At 46.3% G+C, this 17,630-nt stretch overlaps 1 protein-coding gene across 3 annotated transcripts in view; it reads right to left on the bottom strand.

Annotated features, from left to right (window-relative positions):
• SMG7 (SMG7 nonsense mediated mRNA decay factor) overlaps nt 1-12,618 on the bottom strand; it is a 49,808-nt gene extending 37,190 nt beyond the window's left edge. For all 3 annotated transcript variants that reach the window (XM_030953235.1, XM_030953237.1, XM_030953236.1), the window contains exon 1: nt 12,492-12,618. In XM_030953235.1, coding sequence (XP_030809095.1) covers nt 12,492-12,520 — 29 coding nt within the window. In that variant the 5' untranslated portion in view covers nt 12,521-12,618. The remainder of the gene's footprint in view (nt 1-12,491) is intronic.
• Nucleotides 12,619-17,630: the final 5,012 nt, after the last annotated feature.

The following is a 17,630-nucleotide window of genomic DNA, read 5'->3' as shown; positions in this document are numbered from 1 at the left end:
TTACACAACCTGGAGTCAGAACATGAGTTAAATGCCTCAGAAATGGGGTCCAGCCATTCAGGATCAGCAATATGCCTCCATCTGTTCCACAGAACTCCGCAATTTATGCCAGGAGAGTAACCTGAAAACTAGATACCCAACAACCTGGATTTTCCAATGCAAGCAAGAATAGCTGGCAATGAATGTAATGTTAGGACTACCTCAGGAAAGCTCAGCTGTGTTTCCATAGTAATTTTTAAAAAATACTGACTATGCTGTTCTTTAAACCCATCATCTTGACCTACTAGTTATGTGGAATTTTATTAAAGACAGCAGGGATAAAAATAACCTCTAAATGGATGCTGCCCAACAAAGAAAAGCACAAAAACTCCAGTCACCTTTAACTTGTTTACCTTCCAAGACCTGACAGTGTAGCTCCATAGGTAACCCTGACAGTATTTTCAGTATAGAAAAATTCTGGTTTAGTAACAGTAATAAGAATTTATTAGCTATTAAAAAGGCATGCTCAAGAAATAATAAATAGATACTTAATATGTGTGGTGATTCAGGACATTGATATATTTTCATGTTAAGGAACACCTTCAAAAGAAAACTTTTAATAGCAAACAGTAAAAAAGTAATACTTTTATGGAATACCCTGGCACATCCATACAGTACCACATTTACTACACTGGCTGACAATATATCAGCTTTGCAGCTGACCTGAGAACAAGTGAAAGGCAAAACATTTAAGATCAAATACATAATCCATCTGTATATCTCTTCTAATCTTTACATCATCTCTTGGATAAACAGATTTTTCAAAACTAAGGCAATCTTAAAGGTACAAATGCACAAAAACTTCAAGACTGCCCTCCAATCCTCTCAGTCACTGACAGCCATCTCCCTTAAAGGAAGTTAGACACCAAAACAAAGCTCTGCTCCCTCACTATCCACACAATAAGGAACTTTGGGGAAGCACACAGAAGGGTCACCAGTTACTGAGGGGGATGTGAGAGGTTCACAACTGAACCTGCCATGATAATTCCCAGAAGGTTTTGAGACTGAACAAGGAGAAGCAACAGAATTATTTTCTGAACAACAACAACAAAACCCCCCCAAATCAATGCCCTGATAATAAACTGATAGTGTGATGTTTGCTCTTGCAAATGTTAAATGTATGCTATAAGGTTAAAAGAAGTTAAGATCTGGTAGTTTTTTAATAAAAGTTTTGTAATGCTGAAAGTTGATCTCCAACCATTGGGAAAGTTGAAGCAGAAGGACTGCACAGACTCTGAGAGGCAGGATGAAGGAGAAGCTGGGTTGGAAGAGTGACACATGCACGAGTGTGGGGAGGGTTGGCTTGTCAGTAGCATAAATAAAGATTGCTATGGGTGTGGGCTGTGTGCCTCTGGCTGCAGCTAAGCACCCAGCACTGTTCCTTTTTCCTTATTCAGTCCGTTGTTGTGGTTCAATAAACTTCAGAAAGTTTTAAGAAGTGAGGAGCCGTTTCTCAAACCCTTTTTTCTCTTTCAAACCCTGATGAGAGCGTACACTATCAGGTCTCAGTGGTGACAAATGTATAGTAACACCAGCAGTAATTTGCTACATTACAGTTCCTGACTTGGTAAAACCACTTATGTTAAGGGGCTGGAAACTGCAGACAACAGATATTAGAAAAAGTGAACATTACTTCTTTTAACAGCTTTTGCGAGGAAAACCATTTCCAGAACTACAGAAAATGCAGGTATCTGAGCACTGAGATCAGCTTCAGATGGGTATCATCAAATCAGTTTCAGAAAGTTCTGCTCCTCAAGTCAGCCCTGCAGAAGCCCAATCAGGTGAGGCAGCAGATACAGTCCTTCTTGGACACTGCACAGGATCTCCCAGACAAGTGTAGAGAATCCAGTTCAAAGGAAGGAAATTACAGTCAGTGCCCCACTTGCCATGCTGACAAAATGTGCCCTCTTGCCTGCCCACAGAGCTGGAGAGCAGTGACACACATTTCCCTCTAGAAAGGCCACTCCACTTTGCATCAAGAGGGCAACAACTGCAGCATCTAAATTCTGATTTTCAGCTCTACAAGTTTCCTGCTGCCTCCAACCTCCACCTTTTGATCATTTTTGGTGTTCCCTACAGAACCCCTTCCTCAAACTGCCTCTTGCACAGAGGCAAATGCTGACTTTTTTGATCAGTAAGGCTGGAATAACTCCAACACAGAGGAAAGGATTATTTAAGAGGAGTCAGTTACTGGGAATTTGAGATACTGTCTTCATTGCTAAGCAGCAGATGGATAAAGAGCAAATCCATTAGATGGTACCATCAGAGGTGGCAGAAATAAAGCACAAGTAATCCCTCATACTGTGTTTGTAGCAGGTTAGCTATGACAGATACAATGGAGTTCAGTGTTTTCAACAGGTGCTCTCCAAGTCCTTTTACTAAGATCTATGCCCAGATAGTCAAGACCTTCCAAAATATAAGCCTTAAAGAAAAATGATTGATATTTAAATATTGTGGTCATTCAGTAACTGTAAACTGGTTTTTGCCAATCCCATTTGTTTATAAACTCCCAATCACATCAACATCACACAAAGCACACATCTATGCACAAACACGACATACCCAAAAGTTTTAAAAAGCTTCACATTATTAAGAGGTTTGAATGGACACCACATGGTACACACAAGCCTTGACAAAAACACACCCTGATTACATCTGGATATGATCCTAATTGCAAGCTGCATCTTAGAAATTATTTTCAATTCTCCATCTTGAAATTACATGCAAACCATACTCTGAAAGCACAGTAACAGCAGAAGGCTGAACAGCAGTCAGGGAGAATTATATCCTCCATTTATGATAATTAAATGGGTACTCAGTACATCATTGCCAATCATTTACAGGAGTCTCATTAGCTGCTCCCCATTCCCTATCAGAAACACATAGGCAATGTTGTTCTGAGATGAACTTACTTTCCAAGTAGAGAATATTCAAATAATTTCTGGCTTAGCAACACACGACTCACCAGCATTCCTCAGCTGCTGGTTCTCCTCAGTTCAGGAGCGGCTCATCCAGAAGGGCTGCTGCCTACAATACCCAAGCCCATCACCAAAACACATGGTGCTCCTGGAATATGGGAAGTTACTCTGTTCTGTATTCAGGTGAAGGGGAAACCTATGACCAATCCAACCAGCTCAGACTTAGCAAATGTTATTAGCACAGAAGGAGGGAAGCAGATGGATACACTACAAGATACTGGATACAAGAACTGTCCTCTCCAGGAAAGGTGCAGCCTGAAGCTTTTGGGGCCCATCAAACACCAACAGGAATGGAGGAAATCCAGCCTGGTTGAAGAGATGCAGCTCCATGGCTCAAGTCCAGCTGACCTGTGCAGCTCTGCTCCAGCAGGCCCAAAATGCCTCTGAACAGATCTGCTGCCACCATTGCCCCAGTGAGTGCTGCCAGGTACTCCCAGTTAACCAGTAATCTCCTTTCCTGTTTTGAAAACTAATGGATTGGTTAGGAGCAAGCATCTGAGTAAATTTATAACTCCCAAGGTTAAATCTACTTGCGAGGCCTAAATATTTTTATTAAAAAATGAAAAATTATTTCAAATTTAAATCTCAAGACCTAAAGACAGAGTCCTTTCTAGTTCTATGTCAGAAAAGTTCACATGATGTTCAGCTGACTACAAATCAGTTCTGCTTTATGAATCATATATGGAAAAATGTGGGGGTTTAGCAGACCTTTACTAAACATAAACTGTAGAAAAGAATAACATAAATGCAGCTGTCCAGACTGCAGTCCCCCTTTCAGCGGTCAGACCAGACCTCATTATCTCCTGCAAAGGCTGAGGAAAAGGCTCCATAGCAATGGATTAACACATCCCACCTGAAGATCAAATCATAAGCCTAGAAAGGCCCTCAAAAGGTTATACAGCCCATTCCATCACCCTGATGTTATTTCTGACAAACATTTAGTTGCTTGTTTTTAAAGTCCTACCAAGTCACCTCCACAGCCCAAGCAGCACCCCGGACACACTGCCAAACCATTCCCCCATGGCACTATGCCTTGCCTTCAGGAACTGCTGGGTGCCTTGGGCTCATCCACTCCAGCTCCTTCCTACCACCAAATCCCACAGCAAAAATCACCAGCCTTGCTCAACCCACTGCTACTTCCACAACATGGGGAAGGGTAGTGCCTGTCCCTCACTCACAGAAGACATTTCCTGAATCTCTGAGGCACATTAAGCAAGAACAGACAATGCCATCAAAAGATTCAATATGTGACTACATAGTTAGTAGCTATTAACTCAGCATTTGTGTGTTACTCAGGCTGCACAAGCCAATGCAGCCCCTGCATTCCACTTTGCAATCAACTATAGACTGGATTTCATAGTCATTTGTTTTGTGTAGTATACCAGCATGTCCAAAACAAGTTTGAAAATAGAATAATTTTGGCACTGTGCTTCAGCATTTGACAATAAAGCAGGGAAGTGAGGTGAATCATGCTGCTTTAATACCAAATCTGAAATCCAAATGTTCAAGAGCATTTCCCATTATATACAAAAAATTTCCAGCACCTGAGTCCTTAAAGGCCCAAAGATCTTCACATCTTTTGGATCTGTCCTTCCTGAAGACAAAACACTCTGACCTACATCACCTAATGCTCCAGCATAGCAGTTCTCAAAGAATTATTTCAGGAATTAACACAATCAGTTAGGCAGTACAGAAGATGCATTTTTGTAACCACCTTTAATCAAAGAGTACAGAATTTTAACTGACCTTGAATGATTATCCCCAAATTCTTAGCACGTAACATAATGTTACAGGCAGACACAGCACTTTTTTTAGTGCTGACTTCTGACTGGCCACCTATGATGGAAGGGACCAAAATAGTCTGTTGTTGCACAAGCAGCATCAGGAAGCACTTGACATCTTCATTAGAAACACACTGGAAATATTATTCTGGGTACTTTTAAGTGTTAAAGATTATTTTAGTCCTTGATATCAAACCCAGAAAACAAGTACTCCAGCTCAAGTCAGAGCAAGCCACAATCCCCTACAGATGTCTTTGCCCCAAGCCCCATTATCTCCAACCATTTACTTTCAGAAATATTATCTTTGTTTTCCCTGAAGATGGAAGAGAACATTAATTCTAGCAGGACTCCTAAGTACCTCAAGGGTATCTCTGATTTGAGTCCCATCAGTGAAATTCAGTCTGTCACCCCAGCTCTGTAACAATCCCAAGAGATTCAGACTCCTCAGCCTTCTGGTTCCTTATGATAATCCCTTGAGTGTAGAAGCCAGTGTGAATAACCCAAGACAAGTCCGACTGGAATACAGAAAGAAGAGAAAGCACACCTAATGTCACTCCAAAAAGTTTATTTCACCCCAACTCACAGGATTACATTGATCTGAACAAGTACCTGCTGATTTAACTCAGAGGGATTTAAATACCCAGTTTCAGAACACTGTTTAAGCCATTTCCCCCTCATTTGGTCATCTGGGAAGTCCCCAAGTTTACAATGAAAAGTTCATCTTGAATTCAAATGGGAAGAGTGGCAGTGGGCAGACAAGTGTAGAAATGTGGCCCAAAGGCAGGAATTGGAGCAGGGCTGCACAAGTGGCAGCTGGTGATGGCTCCAGTACAGCTGTAATGCTTCCAGCAATGCCCTGCCCAGTGCAACCACTCCAGGGCTCAGCAGGCACACACAAACAAAGCCACCAGCCCTCCACCCTGGAATCATGAGAAACGATGGCCCAGAGTCCTCACATCACTTCACAACAAACAATCTGTTATTCCTCTATTCTGTCCACAGAAATAAGTTACCATATCCCTCCCTGAGCACAGGAAAACCTGTGTCTTCCCAAACACCACTGAAATCTATGACCTCCCTCATAATACATTAAAAAGTACAGAATCAAAGTATGCATCTCTGCTAATGATTTTAAGGAAAAAATCTGTGGGTTTATTCCCCTGCTGCCTGACAGCAACTGTGCAGTTTTTCCAGTAAGATGAGGACAATCCTCAAGTTCAAAGTAATGAAAGCAACAACTAGAGTCCTCCCACATATATTCCTTACAAATTATAGCTTCATTCTTTAACTGCTCTTCTACCAGCCTGCTGCTATGAGTGAATCTCTGCTACTGTTGTGAAGATGAAGAACCCTTAAACCTCTACAATGCCCAGCAGCTCCTCATCCAACATAATCAGATCCTACAGCAAATTATCCACTTTTCCCTCCCCAGCCACCATGCACTTGAACTGCAATTATTCCCCCTCTACACTCATTTTTGCTGGCTGAGCAGGGCAGGGAACATGCCAAGGTATTTATCCATCAAGTCACTGACTTCTCCCATCAACTCAACCTTTCTTTCTCCAATAGGAAATGCCCACAACAGCCAGTGTGCGAACTAAAAAAAGCAGGGAAGCTTCAGTTTCCAGATACATTGATTTAACAGATCTAAATTGCTTAAATTAAAAGTTTGTGATACAATTCAGTGCCCAGATCAGCTTATTTAGAGGCCAAAATCATCTCACCGGACCAAGCTATGGTCACTTGTTATAAATTCTTAGGATAGAAGAAACAGATTTTACAAGTAGACAGAATATCACAGTATACTTTACACTGAATACTTAAATAAAACAGCTAATTCACCAAGAAAATGTACTTTCTTACCATGCACTGAAATGAAGAAACTGAGGAAAAATCCCCTCCAACCCCCATACTCAGGGACTGGGGCAGCCTTCTCAAAATGCTCTGGTGTCCTCCCTCATTAACACTTCAGACAAGCATCACCTGGTTTTACTGCCACAACAGAACTTTCTCTTTTCCAACAAAGATCAAACTACATCGGAATATGCAGGTTAGAACAAGAACTAATTGCTACAAAAATCATCCCTGGCATCAAAAATAAATAAATAAATACAGCTGTAACTTTACTTACACTAACCTGCACTTCTAGGTCACTGGAACACTGTGGTGCAAGTAACCTCACAGCAGAGCACAAAGAGAGTGAAGTAAGAGCACACGCTGTGTTCTGCAGCAAGGGGAGACTCTCAGCCCAGACTGGAAAGAGGGGTATGGTTTGTGGACAGCGAGACCAGGTACATTCTATAAGGATGATATTCTATGTATAGCTACAGCCATATTCTAGGGAACAGGACACTATTTACTGGGGCTGTGGGTCAGTGAGAACTTTATTGATAATGAGCACTATCACTCCAAGCAGTCCCACCCCACAGTTAAACCATTAGTGCCTCAATCCTGTTGCACTTCACCTTTTTTGTCAGCACATCTCTAGTAACACAATGAACAGGATCAGGAAACCAACTTGGACCAAACCCCATGGGTAAAAAACAAAACTAAAGCAGTTTTAACCTAGTGTGGTTCCCCAGATCAGCTTCTTTAGACTTGGCCATAAACTTATGCCATCATATCAGGGCTGAGGGTGAGGGAGAGTGAGAAACTTCCATCAAGAGCTGTTCAAGTTTAAAACCCACCCTTGTATGGCCAAGCTTTTGCCAAGTGCTAAGCAAGTCACGTTCTCTGGTTCCTGCAGCCCTCTTCTCCCTGGCACATGTTCACCTTCCTGCCAGTCCCTCCAGCAGGAAAATACACCCAGCACCTGCAAACCTGCACAGGCACTGCCACCCCTGCTGCTACCTCCCTATGGAGGAGCACACCCAAACCGCAGCACAGAAACCAGCACACCACAGCTCAGGGGAAGTTCTGGAAGTGCTGCTTTACCCCAGCTGGGCTCTGCCTGCTTCTCTCTCGCCAGGCACACTCCTTTGGATCACCCAAACAATCACCTAACCAGCCAACTTTCACAAAGTTAAAATGGCAGCAACCAACTTCAGGACATTTCAACTTGTTTCCTTAGGAATCTAGGTTTGAAAAACAAAAAATTATCACAGGTGTGACAGTGACTTTAGCACAAGTTGTCCCTGGGTGACAGGAGGATGCTCAATAATTTGGATGCCCATGATAGGAAAAAGGGAACAAGTAATTGCTGCCCAGACACCTGAGGAGCATGGTGTGTGTCTTGGGGCTCTCAGCAAGGTGTATTTCCTTCAGTAGAAAGCTCAGTGGGGAATTGCTAGACACTTTTTTCATTGTGATTCTTTTCACTTCATAGGTCACCACAAAAAGATTGTTGATCCTAAGTAAATAGCAGCCATCATCAATCTTTGCCTTTTTAAATCATTACTGTCACCCTCAAAGAAGAATAAGAAGTGTTGCTCATATTAAATACTGGTAGAAATTCTAGTTATTAAATTGTGATACATCTTGTATAGAGAAAAAAAAACCAAAACTAGAAGGGAGACTTTATGTTCCCCAAAGAAAATATCATGCTATGAGGGGTCTTCTGGAAGGCCAAAGCAGGCCCCACTACATCTTGCTTAAAATTCAAGAGTAAACACTGTATGAAAGTAGCATTAATCATTTCAGAAAACAAAAAGCTGGAGGGAATACTTTCCAAGACTGATTTGGTCATGTTCAGATACCAAGACAAACCAAGAAAGCTGTGGAACAACCAGAGCAGAGGCTCCAGAGCAGTCAGGGCTGGAGCAGAGGCTGTGGAGCCAGGCTAGGTCAGGGTGAGGCAGGGCAGGCTCCAGGGCACCCACAGCTGCTACATGCCTCCAGGGAGGGGACTGAGAAGATAGTTCCAGGCTCTCCACGTGGGAGCACAAGAGACAATGGGCATAAGATAAAACAGGAGAGGTTCAGACTGGACATACAGAAAATCTTTTCCACCACAAGGATATTCAAGCTGCCCCAAAAGGCTGAAATGTCTCCATCCCTGGAGCTTTTCAAGCCCTGGGCACTTGGTCTGAGCCCAGAGCTGTCCCTGCTGTGAGCAGGAGGCTGGACAGGAGCCTCCTGAGGCCTCTCTTCCAGCCTTGTGACGCTGCCAACTCCAGAAGTCCACTGCAGGGACACAGGGTTCTCTATTAAGAGGTTACATTTACTAAATTTTCCCTTCATATACTCCCAAGATAAATAACTGACTTAGCCTTGCTGAGACTCATTCAAGCAGTATTCTGGTTGGTGCCCTTCCAGCACAGACAAGCATCACCTCTACATCATCCTGACCAGGAATCAGTACCAGAACATGCTCACACACAGACTGCAATTACCTCTGCTCCAGCCTCCTCCTTGAACAGAGCAGGAACTCTGCTAAGAGGTGTGTCACAGGCTGGCAGACAGCAAAGGAGTAACCATGAAGAGACACAGCAGATGCACAAGTTAATGGAGCTACTGATGAGTCTTCAAAAAAGAGACCCACAATTTGAATTATTAAAGCAGTCAAACCTTTAATGAATTTGGTTATAGCCTCATCATAAGGCTACAGGAAACTACCTACTGGTTCATCAGCACTGGAATTTCTAAGCAGTGCTCAAGCCCTGTAATTCAAGCACTTTTTATTCTACATTTGCTTGTGCTAAAAGCCACAGTTTACCAGAGCAATGCCACATTTAACTGGTAACTGAGCTCACATCTTTTTGAAATGCAGTTGAGACAATCATTTGTCAAACTGCTAAACTTTTGAATCCTAGTTAACTCCTTTTTGAACATTAACACATAAAACTGGCATTGAAGATCATTTCTCTGAGGTGAATAAACATGGACTAAAGCTCAACACTGGCTTATAAAATGGACATTCTCTGAAGTTCCTGCGTTATTGTGTCAGGAATCCTATCAGTGATATTTTTCTTAAAAGTGACTTTTTATAGCTAGCAGGATACATGAAATGTCTAGTTTAAGACAAATGCCCTGTGAGATTAATTTGATTTCTGGGGAGTACTTGTAGATTCCCCAAGCAGCACAAATAGCGTGGATACAAATTTTCAGCTAGATGTGATGAACATATTCACCTGAACAGGGAGACTTGAACAGTGCCCCTGCTTCCTAAAATATCTTTTAGGTTCTTGTCTCCTAAAAAAACCCTCTGAAAGGTCTACTCACCTTACCAGATGCAATGCAAATCTTTGAGAAGTGACTCAAACAATGACTCCAAAGAAGTATGTAGGATACTAGATGGGAGAGAATACACTCTAATACTCTCGACAGGTGACTTTGAAAAGGATAAAACTGGGAAAGCAAAAATCCCAAAAATCTATTGCAACATAGGAAGATGACTTAAAAACAGACTTTCCTGCAACTTTTCAAAGCCTGACCTTATTTGCTCTTCCTGGAAGACTTCTGTAGGGGGCCCATGTGTTCCTCAGTTCTCACAGGTTGATTGAAGGGGCACAGTCCTTCAAGGACAGCATTTTAAAATAGCTGATTCACACATATACAGAAAGCAAGAACCCAGAAGTGGAAGAGTTAAGGTAGTCCAGCTAAAAGTCCATTCTTCCCTGCTCATCTTTACAACAGCTTGATTCTTGCAGAGTCATTATTTCACTGGGTATTCAATCATTACATGTTCACCTTAGAAATCTGTCTAAAATCCAAACACACAGAAAAATTATTTCTTGCAGAAACTTTTCTGTCCCTCCTTAGTGTTAAGGGAATGAGGACAGCAGACACTGCTTGCCTCATGTCTTCATTTGGCACATTTTGCTAAGCTGCCCTCTCACATTGTTACACTTCGGTCTATTCCTTCTTCATTGCAGTTGGATTGAGCCTGTCCTGCCTCAGTAAAAAAAGGAGCATGCCCTCCTCCTTAAGACAGAGGACTAACAGAACTGGCTCTGAGAGTCTGAGGCTTAATTCCCAGTTCCCTTTATGAGCTTGGGCTGCAGCAATCTGCAGCAGCATTTCTGCCCTATGCAAATCAAACAATTTAAATGTACATTCTGTGGATGCAAAAAGCATTTCACAGCTTTTCAAGGAAACCTTCCCCAGCATACCTTCTACAGGGAGAACAAACCCAAATGGTCTTCAGAGGCAGAAGGAAGGTGATGAAAAGTTCAGAAGGGGGACTGTCCTGTTGTTTTAGAAAGAGTAAGGTTCTTGGTGACAGAGACACTGGCTGTAACACATTAGTTATGTGCACACACTCCAGTCCTGTTGCTTTGGCACAATATAAACAAAGCAGCCAGGAAAAAGCAGGAACAACCCAGGATGAGCTGAAGTGTGGGAGGAACAAAGAGAGGAGAAACTGGTGATTCCTGCCCACAGCTTGCAGGAAGGATTTCCAGCTTGGCACAGCAAAATGTTAAGGAAGAGCCTGGTGGTGCAGGAAGGTGACAGGAGCAGGGACATGTGTAACATGGTACAGCCTCCCACAGCCCAAAGGACACCTGCACTCACAAGAAGGAACAGGGAGCCAGATGTTACAATATTATTAAGACATGTCCTACAATAAAAAAGCAAGTCTTTTACTGATAGAAGATTGCTAATAATAAAGCATTTAAAATCTTTGTCATGATGTAAGAGGAAAGAAAGAATGAAGAAGTTTCATGACAGCATAGATGTACTCACCTGGAAGAGCAAAAGGTCATAAACTCACTATTAGATAAAAAAAGATTACATTTTTTCTTTTCTGAAGAAATCAACTTGAGGATAGGATCTGGGATAACAGAAGGAAGCAGAGGTAAAAGACAAGATGAGGAAGAAGGGAGAAATTTGGAGAGCCAGCAAGGAGAAACTGCTGAAGTGTTCCAGAACTTTGTACACAAAGTGCTTTCAAAATGGAAAATCCTCATTGAATTCACTCCTTCTAAATCCTTCCCAAGCCCTGAACTCCTCAGAAGGAACATGCATGCCCTTTTGGCATACCTGCTCCTTTTCCATGTTCTAGAAGCATCAGGGGTGACACAACACGATCAACCTGGACAGTTAGTACTTTACAGCTACTGAAAAGCCATTTGTAGCTCACGACGCTGCTCTCCAAAACCACTAGAGAACGAGCATTTGGGTACAAGTTCACCCAAACGCTAAATTCACCCCAAAGCCTATGAGAGTTCTGCTCGTATCACCGTGAGCTATCTTGTGCTCTCGACTTGAGGGACTGGGGAACAGTTCTGTTTGAAAGTACAGCGCTGGCAGCCTCACGCCTCTCCCAAGCCCTCAGCTGCCCGTGCCCGGCACGGACCGGCTGTGCCAGCCGTGACTGAGGACTTGCAGCTGATGGCGAGGGCTGAGCCACGGCTCCAGCAGCTCCCGTTCTCCCAGAGCACCTCCCGGGGCTGCGAGCGCCGCTCCCGCTCCATAGCCGGAGTCAAACTTGGCGGTCGCTCCGCAGCGCTGGGTTACCGGGCCACCCCCTCGGGAAGCGATGGGGAATTCCGGCTGCACTCTCCCACCCTCCCCGCGGCTCCACGGCACCGGCGTGACCTTGCTGGGGAGCCCTGGGCCATGCGGCAGCCGAGCCCGGCCGCCCGGGGAGCTCCGGAGCGCGGCGGCCGGGTCCCGCACACCGGCCCGGGCACGGCCCTGCGCCCCTCAGAGCCGCTGCGAGGCCCGAGGGCTCCGGGTCCGCCCGCTCCCCGCCGTTCCCGGGCCGGCCGGCCGCGGCCTCGCCTGCCCGCCGCGCCCCGGAGAGACTCACCGGAGATACTGCGCGCACAGCAGGCTCATCCTCCGCCGCTCGCCGCCCGTCCCGCCGCGGCTCTCACAGCCCGGGCCGGCCCGCCGCCCCCGCGCTACCGCCGCCGCCGCCTCCCGCCGCCGCCATCTTCCCGTGCAGGGCCCACGGGGAGGAAGGGGCGGGGTGTTCCGCTCTGCGCTCCGGCCGGGCAGGCCCGCCCGCGCCCCGCCGGCCCCGCCGCTCCGACCCCTCGGCGGCCCGGGCAGCCCCGGCTCCGCCGCTCCGGCACCGGCGGCGTCCGCTCGCCGCTCGCCCGCCCCGCCGAGCCGCTGCGGCCCTCCCGCCGCGCCGGCCGCGCTTCCGGGCCGGACCCCGCCCCCTCCGGCACTTCCGGCGGCGCCACCGGCAAACCCTTCCCCCGCCCGCTGCCATGGCAACCGAGGGGGCGGTGGGGCGTCGCCATGGCAACCGCGGCGCATCCCGGGGCCTGCATCCGCCGCCCGAGCCGCGCCGCCACCGCCGGCTTTGTCACCGCTCCCCTCGGCCTCGGAGGGACCGCTCGCCGGGAGGCCCGTGGGGCTGGCGGGGGCCCCGCCACAGAATTACAGGAGCACAGAACGGGGCAGGTTGGAAGGGACCACAGTGGGTCATTGGGTCCCACCCCTCTGCTCAAGCAGGGTCATTCCAGAGCACATGGCACAGGATTGTGTCCCGACAGGTCTGGAATATCCTCAGTGAGGGAGACTCCACAGCCTCTCTGGTCTCTGTTCCAGTGCTTGGTCACTGCACAGGAAAGAAGTTCTTGGTCATGGTCAGGTGGAACTTCTTGGGCATCCATTTCTGCCTGTGGTCTCTTGTCCCATTGCTGGGTCCCAGGGAGCAGAGCCTGGTCCTTGCTCTGAGCCCTCCCTGCAGACAGGGACACGGGGATGAGGGCCCCTCTCGGCTGGGTCTGCTCTGGAGGCTGAACAGCCACAGGTCCCTCGAGAGAGCTGCTCCACACCCTTCCTCATCTCCTCAGCCTCCTCTGGACCTGGTCCAGGAGTTCCAGGTCTCTCCTGCCCTGAGACCATTAGGTCACACTGGGGTTTATTTTATTTTCTCCAGGCTGAACAACCCCAATTCTCCCAGCCTTTCCTCATAACAAAGCTGCTCCATCCCTCTGATATCTTGGTAGCCTTGTCTGGACTCGCTCCAGCAGCTCCATGTTCTTCCTGTGCTGGGGACTCTGGAGATGGACATAGTGCTCACCTCAGCATGGAGCCAGGGCATGGGCACATCAGGCAGCAACCTTGCACCTGGGTGCAACATTCTATCACTGCTCAATATTTACAGTATTTCCACTATTGATCCCACATGGTGACACCTCCCATGCTGACTTGGTGACTTGATTTGTGCTCCAATTTGGTTTTTTATGGCAGGAAAAATCCCACTGAGTTCAGTGTCCATTCGAGCAAATGAGCCAGCCTGAAGAAATGGGGCAGGGGAAAATTTGGGATCAGATGAACACAAGGTGTCTGCCTAATAAAAGTTGTGTCATTTGAGTCTGTAAGTGACCTGAGGACAAAATGAAAGATCATGTTTCAAAAATAAGTCCCCCACATTTTTTCTGGCTGAAAATATATATTGAAAATATATTCGGGTGTGGATATTTTCATGCACAGAGGTGGCACTGGGCTGCCCTCTGTCTCTGTGCCAAACTTTGGTTTTTATGTCTTTGAGACATCACATTCTCCTGCTGCTCAGCATGAAAACCTGGGATCAAGAAAAGATGAATGAACAGCTCAACAGATGAATGATGAAACATCAAATTCTCTGCAGGTTTGGTGATTATTTCAATCTAAATGTTGTGATGTGGGCAACTAGCACTCAACAGCATTTGAAATAAGAAACAAAGGAAGATACCTAAACAATCCTAATTTTGTCCTCAATTCTTCCTGATCGGTAATTATGTTATCATGAGTAAAGTATATTTGTTGTCATCCCAGATTATCCTACTTAGATTTTGAATTGTTAGTGACAAAAGCCTCATCTTACCCTAATAACAACCTCTTTTCCCCAAAATATAACCTGTATGTAAAACTTCAGGAATTTCAGCTGTGTAGAGGTTTGTTAAGCCTTCATTATTCCCTTGCAAATATCACCCAGAAGAAAGAAAGAATTATAAAATAGGCCTCATTTCTTAGAGAAATTCCTTCTAATCCTTATCATTCATAAAGTAATGGATTTCATTTTAATTTTTTGAGAATAAGTGCTGCACATTCTGGGCAGTAGCACCCTTTCACACTAACTGAAAGCTAGCTCACTTTTGGAAGGGAGAGAGCAAGCAGCCATTCCCAGGGATCCATGCTGAGGACCTCAGCCTCACTGCCCATCCCAGGAACCCAGCCACAATCCCACCTGCAGAGATTGATCCAAGCTGTAACCTCAGAAATGTTAAAAGGGCTGCCAAGATAATTGCACCTGTGCCAGTGCTCAGCTGGTGTTGCTGAGCGTGGGCATGAGAGAAGCTGGTTCCCAGGCTGACCTTCCCCAGGAGATTGCCTCAAATGTCAGGCCAGTGTCCCAGAGACACTGCACAGCACTTGGGATCAGCTCACAGTCCTCAGCCTCAATCTCCAGCTTTATCTCATGGCACTCTTTGGCATCTTCTTCCACTGCATGGGGAACCAAGCCGTGAGAAACCAAGCCCTGAGAAGAGCTCCCCAGGCTACTCATAAATTTTCAAACCTCAGTTATAAGTCACGTCTTTCACTGGCTGCTTTTCAGCCTTGCTTACTCCTTCCTTGTTTAAATGTCTGCTCCTACACCGGGTCATCCAAAATGGAAGATTTCTCCCTTTGGGCTGGGCTGTCCCACCCCATGTGGCCTCAGACCTGGTCACCATGGGTTTGGCAGCCCCCTCCATCTCAACAAGGCTCCCACCATAACAGCTACTCCTCAGTGATTCCATTTATTGTCCTATTGCTGTTGTTCCATGAGCAGCTGGGTCAGCTTGGCCTGTCTGGCCTGGCCCAATCTGCCAGCTCAGTCTGGCTTCTTTGCAAATCCTTCCTCTCCCATGGGCTGGGTTTGCAAGCCTGAGTTTTGGCTAGATACATTCAGATTATATCTCAAAAATGGGTATAAACTAAAAACCTGCTTTTGTGGGAACCAGGGGTTTTATTCCAACTGGGCCACCAGGTGAGCAACTCTCTTATTCAAGATTTTTTTACTCATTAATTCTCAAGGACAAGTTTCTTTCTTTTTTTTTCTTTTAAAGTGCATTGTTGCATTACAAAAATTTCTTAGAGTCATAGGGCTGGCATGTGAGGATCAGAACTGAATCTGCTTCTTAGCCCTTATCAGAAAAGGCTCCAAAATGTGCCAGGATGGGTTCACAAATGGTTTAAGCCCCTCTAATTGTCCTTTTCTCTGATAGATTTGAGTTCTTTCAAAGACTTTACAGACTGTCAGTTTAAAAGCCTTAAGCTGGAAGGTTTTTGTTCCTGCTGCCAAGAGGAGGGACAAGGTGAGAGGCAGTGCTGGGACAACTGAGGGGTCCCCATCACTCACCCCAGTGAACCCCATGATCTTCCTGCCTTTTGCTGCATGCTCCCTGAGGCCTGGCTGTGCAGATGGTGAAGAGTTGGACAAATCCATGTGCAGAAATACCCTTGGTGTGAGCCTCAGGCCACGTCTCAGGTGTGCTTAACAGATCTCAAGTCCCATAGACAACGATTTTGCAGTGCTGATTTGAGCTCCCTGCGTAGGCAGGTCCCTGTGTTTGTCCATGCTGCTTTCTTCCTCAGGGAATAAACTCCAGCTAATCATCCTTCTGCCCCCTCTGTGTCCTGCTGTGCCAGCTCTGCAGGTGGCAGATGGCTGCTTGCCACCATGGGCCGGGCTGGAGCTCAAATCCACTGGGGATCTCGGTGTGCTCCAGTGCTGCACAACAAGCCCAGGGAGGGCTGGCAGGGAACATCTGCCTCCTGCAGCTGGGGCTGCTGTCTTCAGCCGTGGGAAACCTGCACCCACATGTTCAGGGAAACAGCAAGTGAAAGAAAATACATGCTGGGTTGGAAAACACTGAGAGCAAAAAGGTGAAATAACCACTGCACAGCCTCACAGGCGTCGCTCCCGCACCAAAACCTGCCGCCGCTCCCCAGCCGGCAGCGTTGCTAAGTGACAGCTGATTTACCACATCACTCACCATCCAGCAGGCAGCAGGAAAGCCAGGGAAGAGCTACAGGCTCTGCCAGAGGCTGCCCAGACCTCATCCCCACATGGCCTGGCAGTGCTGGGTTCCACCTTGTACCCACCATGGCCAGGCAGTGTGTAACCTACATCCAGACAGGTCATCTTGATCTTTCACAGGTGTTTAAGGTCAAACCCCACTGTGAAACAAAGCAGGCAAAGAGATTCAGCTGCATGGCAGGAGCTGTCAGGACCAGTGGGATGTGTTTGGCATCACCAGGCAGTGGGAGAATTGGCCACCAGCAGTTTTGTCCACTTGTGCCTTCTGCAACAGCAGCACTGAATGCTCCTACAGCTGCAGGTTGTATAAGCTGCAGAAGGGAAAACGTGATCCCCTGCAAAATTTCCTATGCAAAATTGACAAGGAATGGGGTCAGGATTAACAAAGAATTCAGCTGTCTCACCTCAACTTCAGCCTCTTCTATATAAAAAGAACCAGTGAAGAATCTTCTCATAAAGGGCACACCCTCATAATTCATATCAGGGCAGTTGTACCACCCCAAAGGGAAGGGGGTAGGACACCATCCTTAGTGGGAATGTGCAGGAGATGAACACCCATTTCCTAGGTTCATTCCCTAGTGGTCTTGCTCCTTCATATCACTCAGGCTGATGAGTGTCCCATCACCTGGCTGAGCTGGAAGGGAAAAATTTTTCAAGCAAAAGACTGCAAATAATTAATCTGAGCTGGACATGGAGAAACACAGCACAGTACTGTGGGTAGAGCTAAAAGCCTCTGCCATGAGAAGGCAGAAATTAATGTCTGGGGAGTGTCCTCTTAAGGACAGAGGAGGAAGACAGATGAAGGTAGCAAGGGAGACCTGTTGGTAGGAAATAAGTCCCTGCTGAGAGGAAAATCTATGTGTACGAGCCAGAGATAAGGCCAGGGCAGCCTGCAGGAAGGGGCTGAAGGCAGCTGCATGCAGC

Source organism: Camarhynchus parvulus, chromosome 8 (genome assembly GCF_901933205.1).
Source record: "Camarhynchus parvulus chromosome 8, STF_HiC, whole genome shotgun sequence".
Classification (NCBI taxonomy): Eukaryota; Metazoa; Chordata; class Aves; order Passeriformes; family Thraupidae; genus Camarhynchus; species Camarhynchus parvulus.
This window is presented reverse-complemented; position numbering and strand designations above follow the sequence as displayed.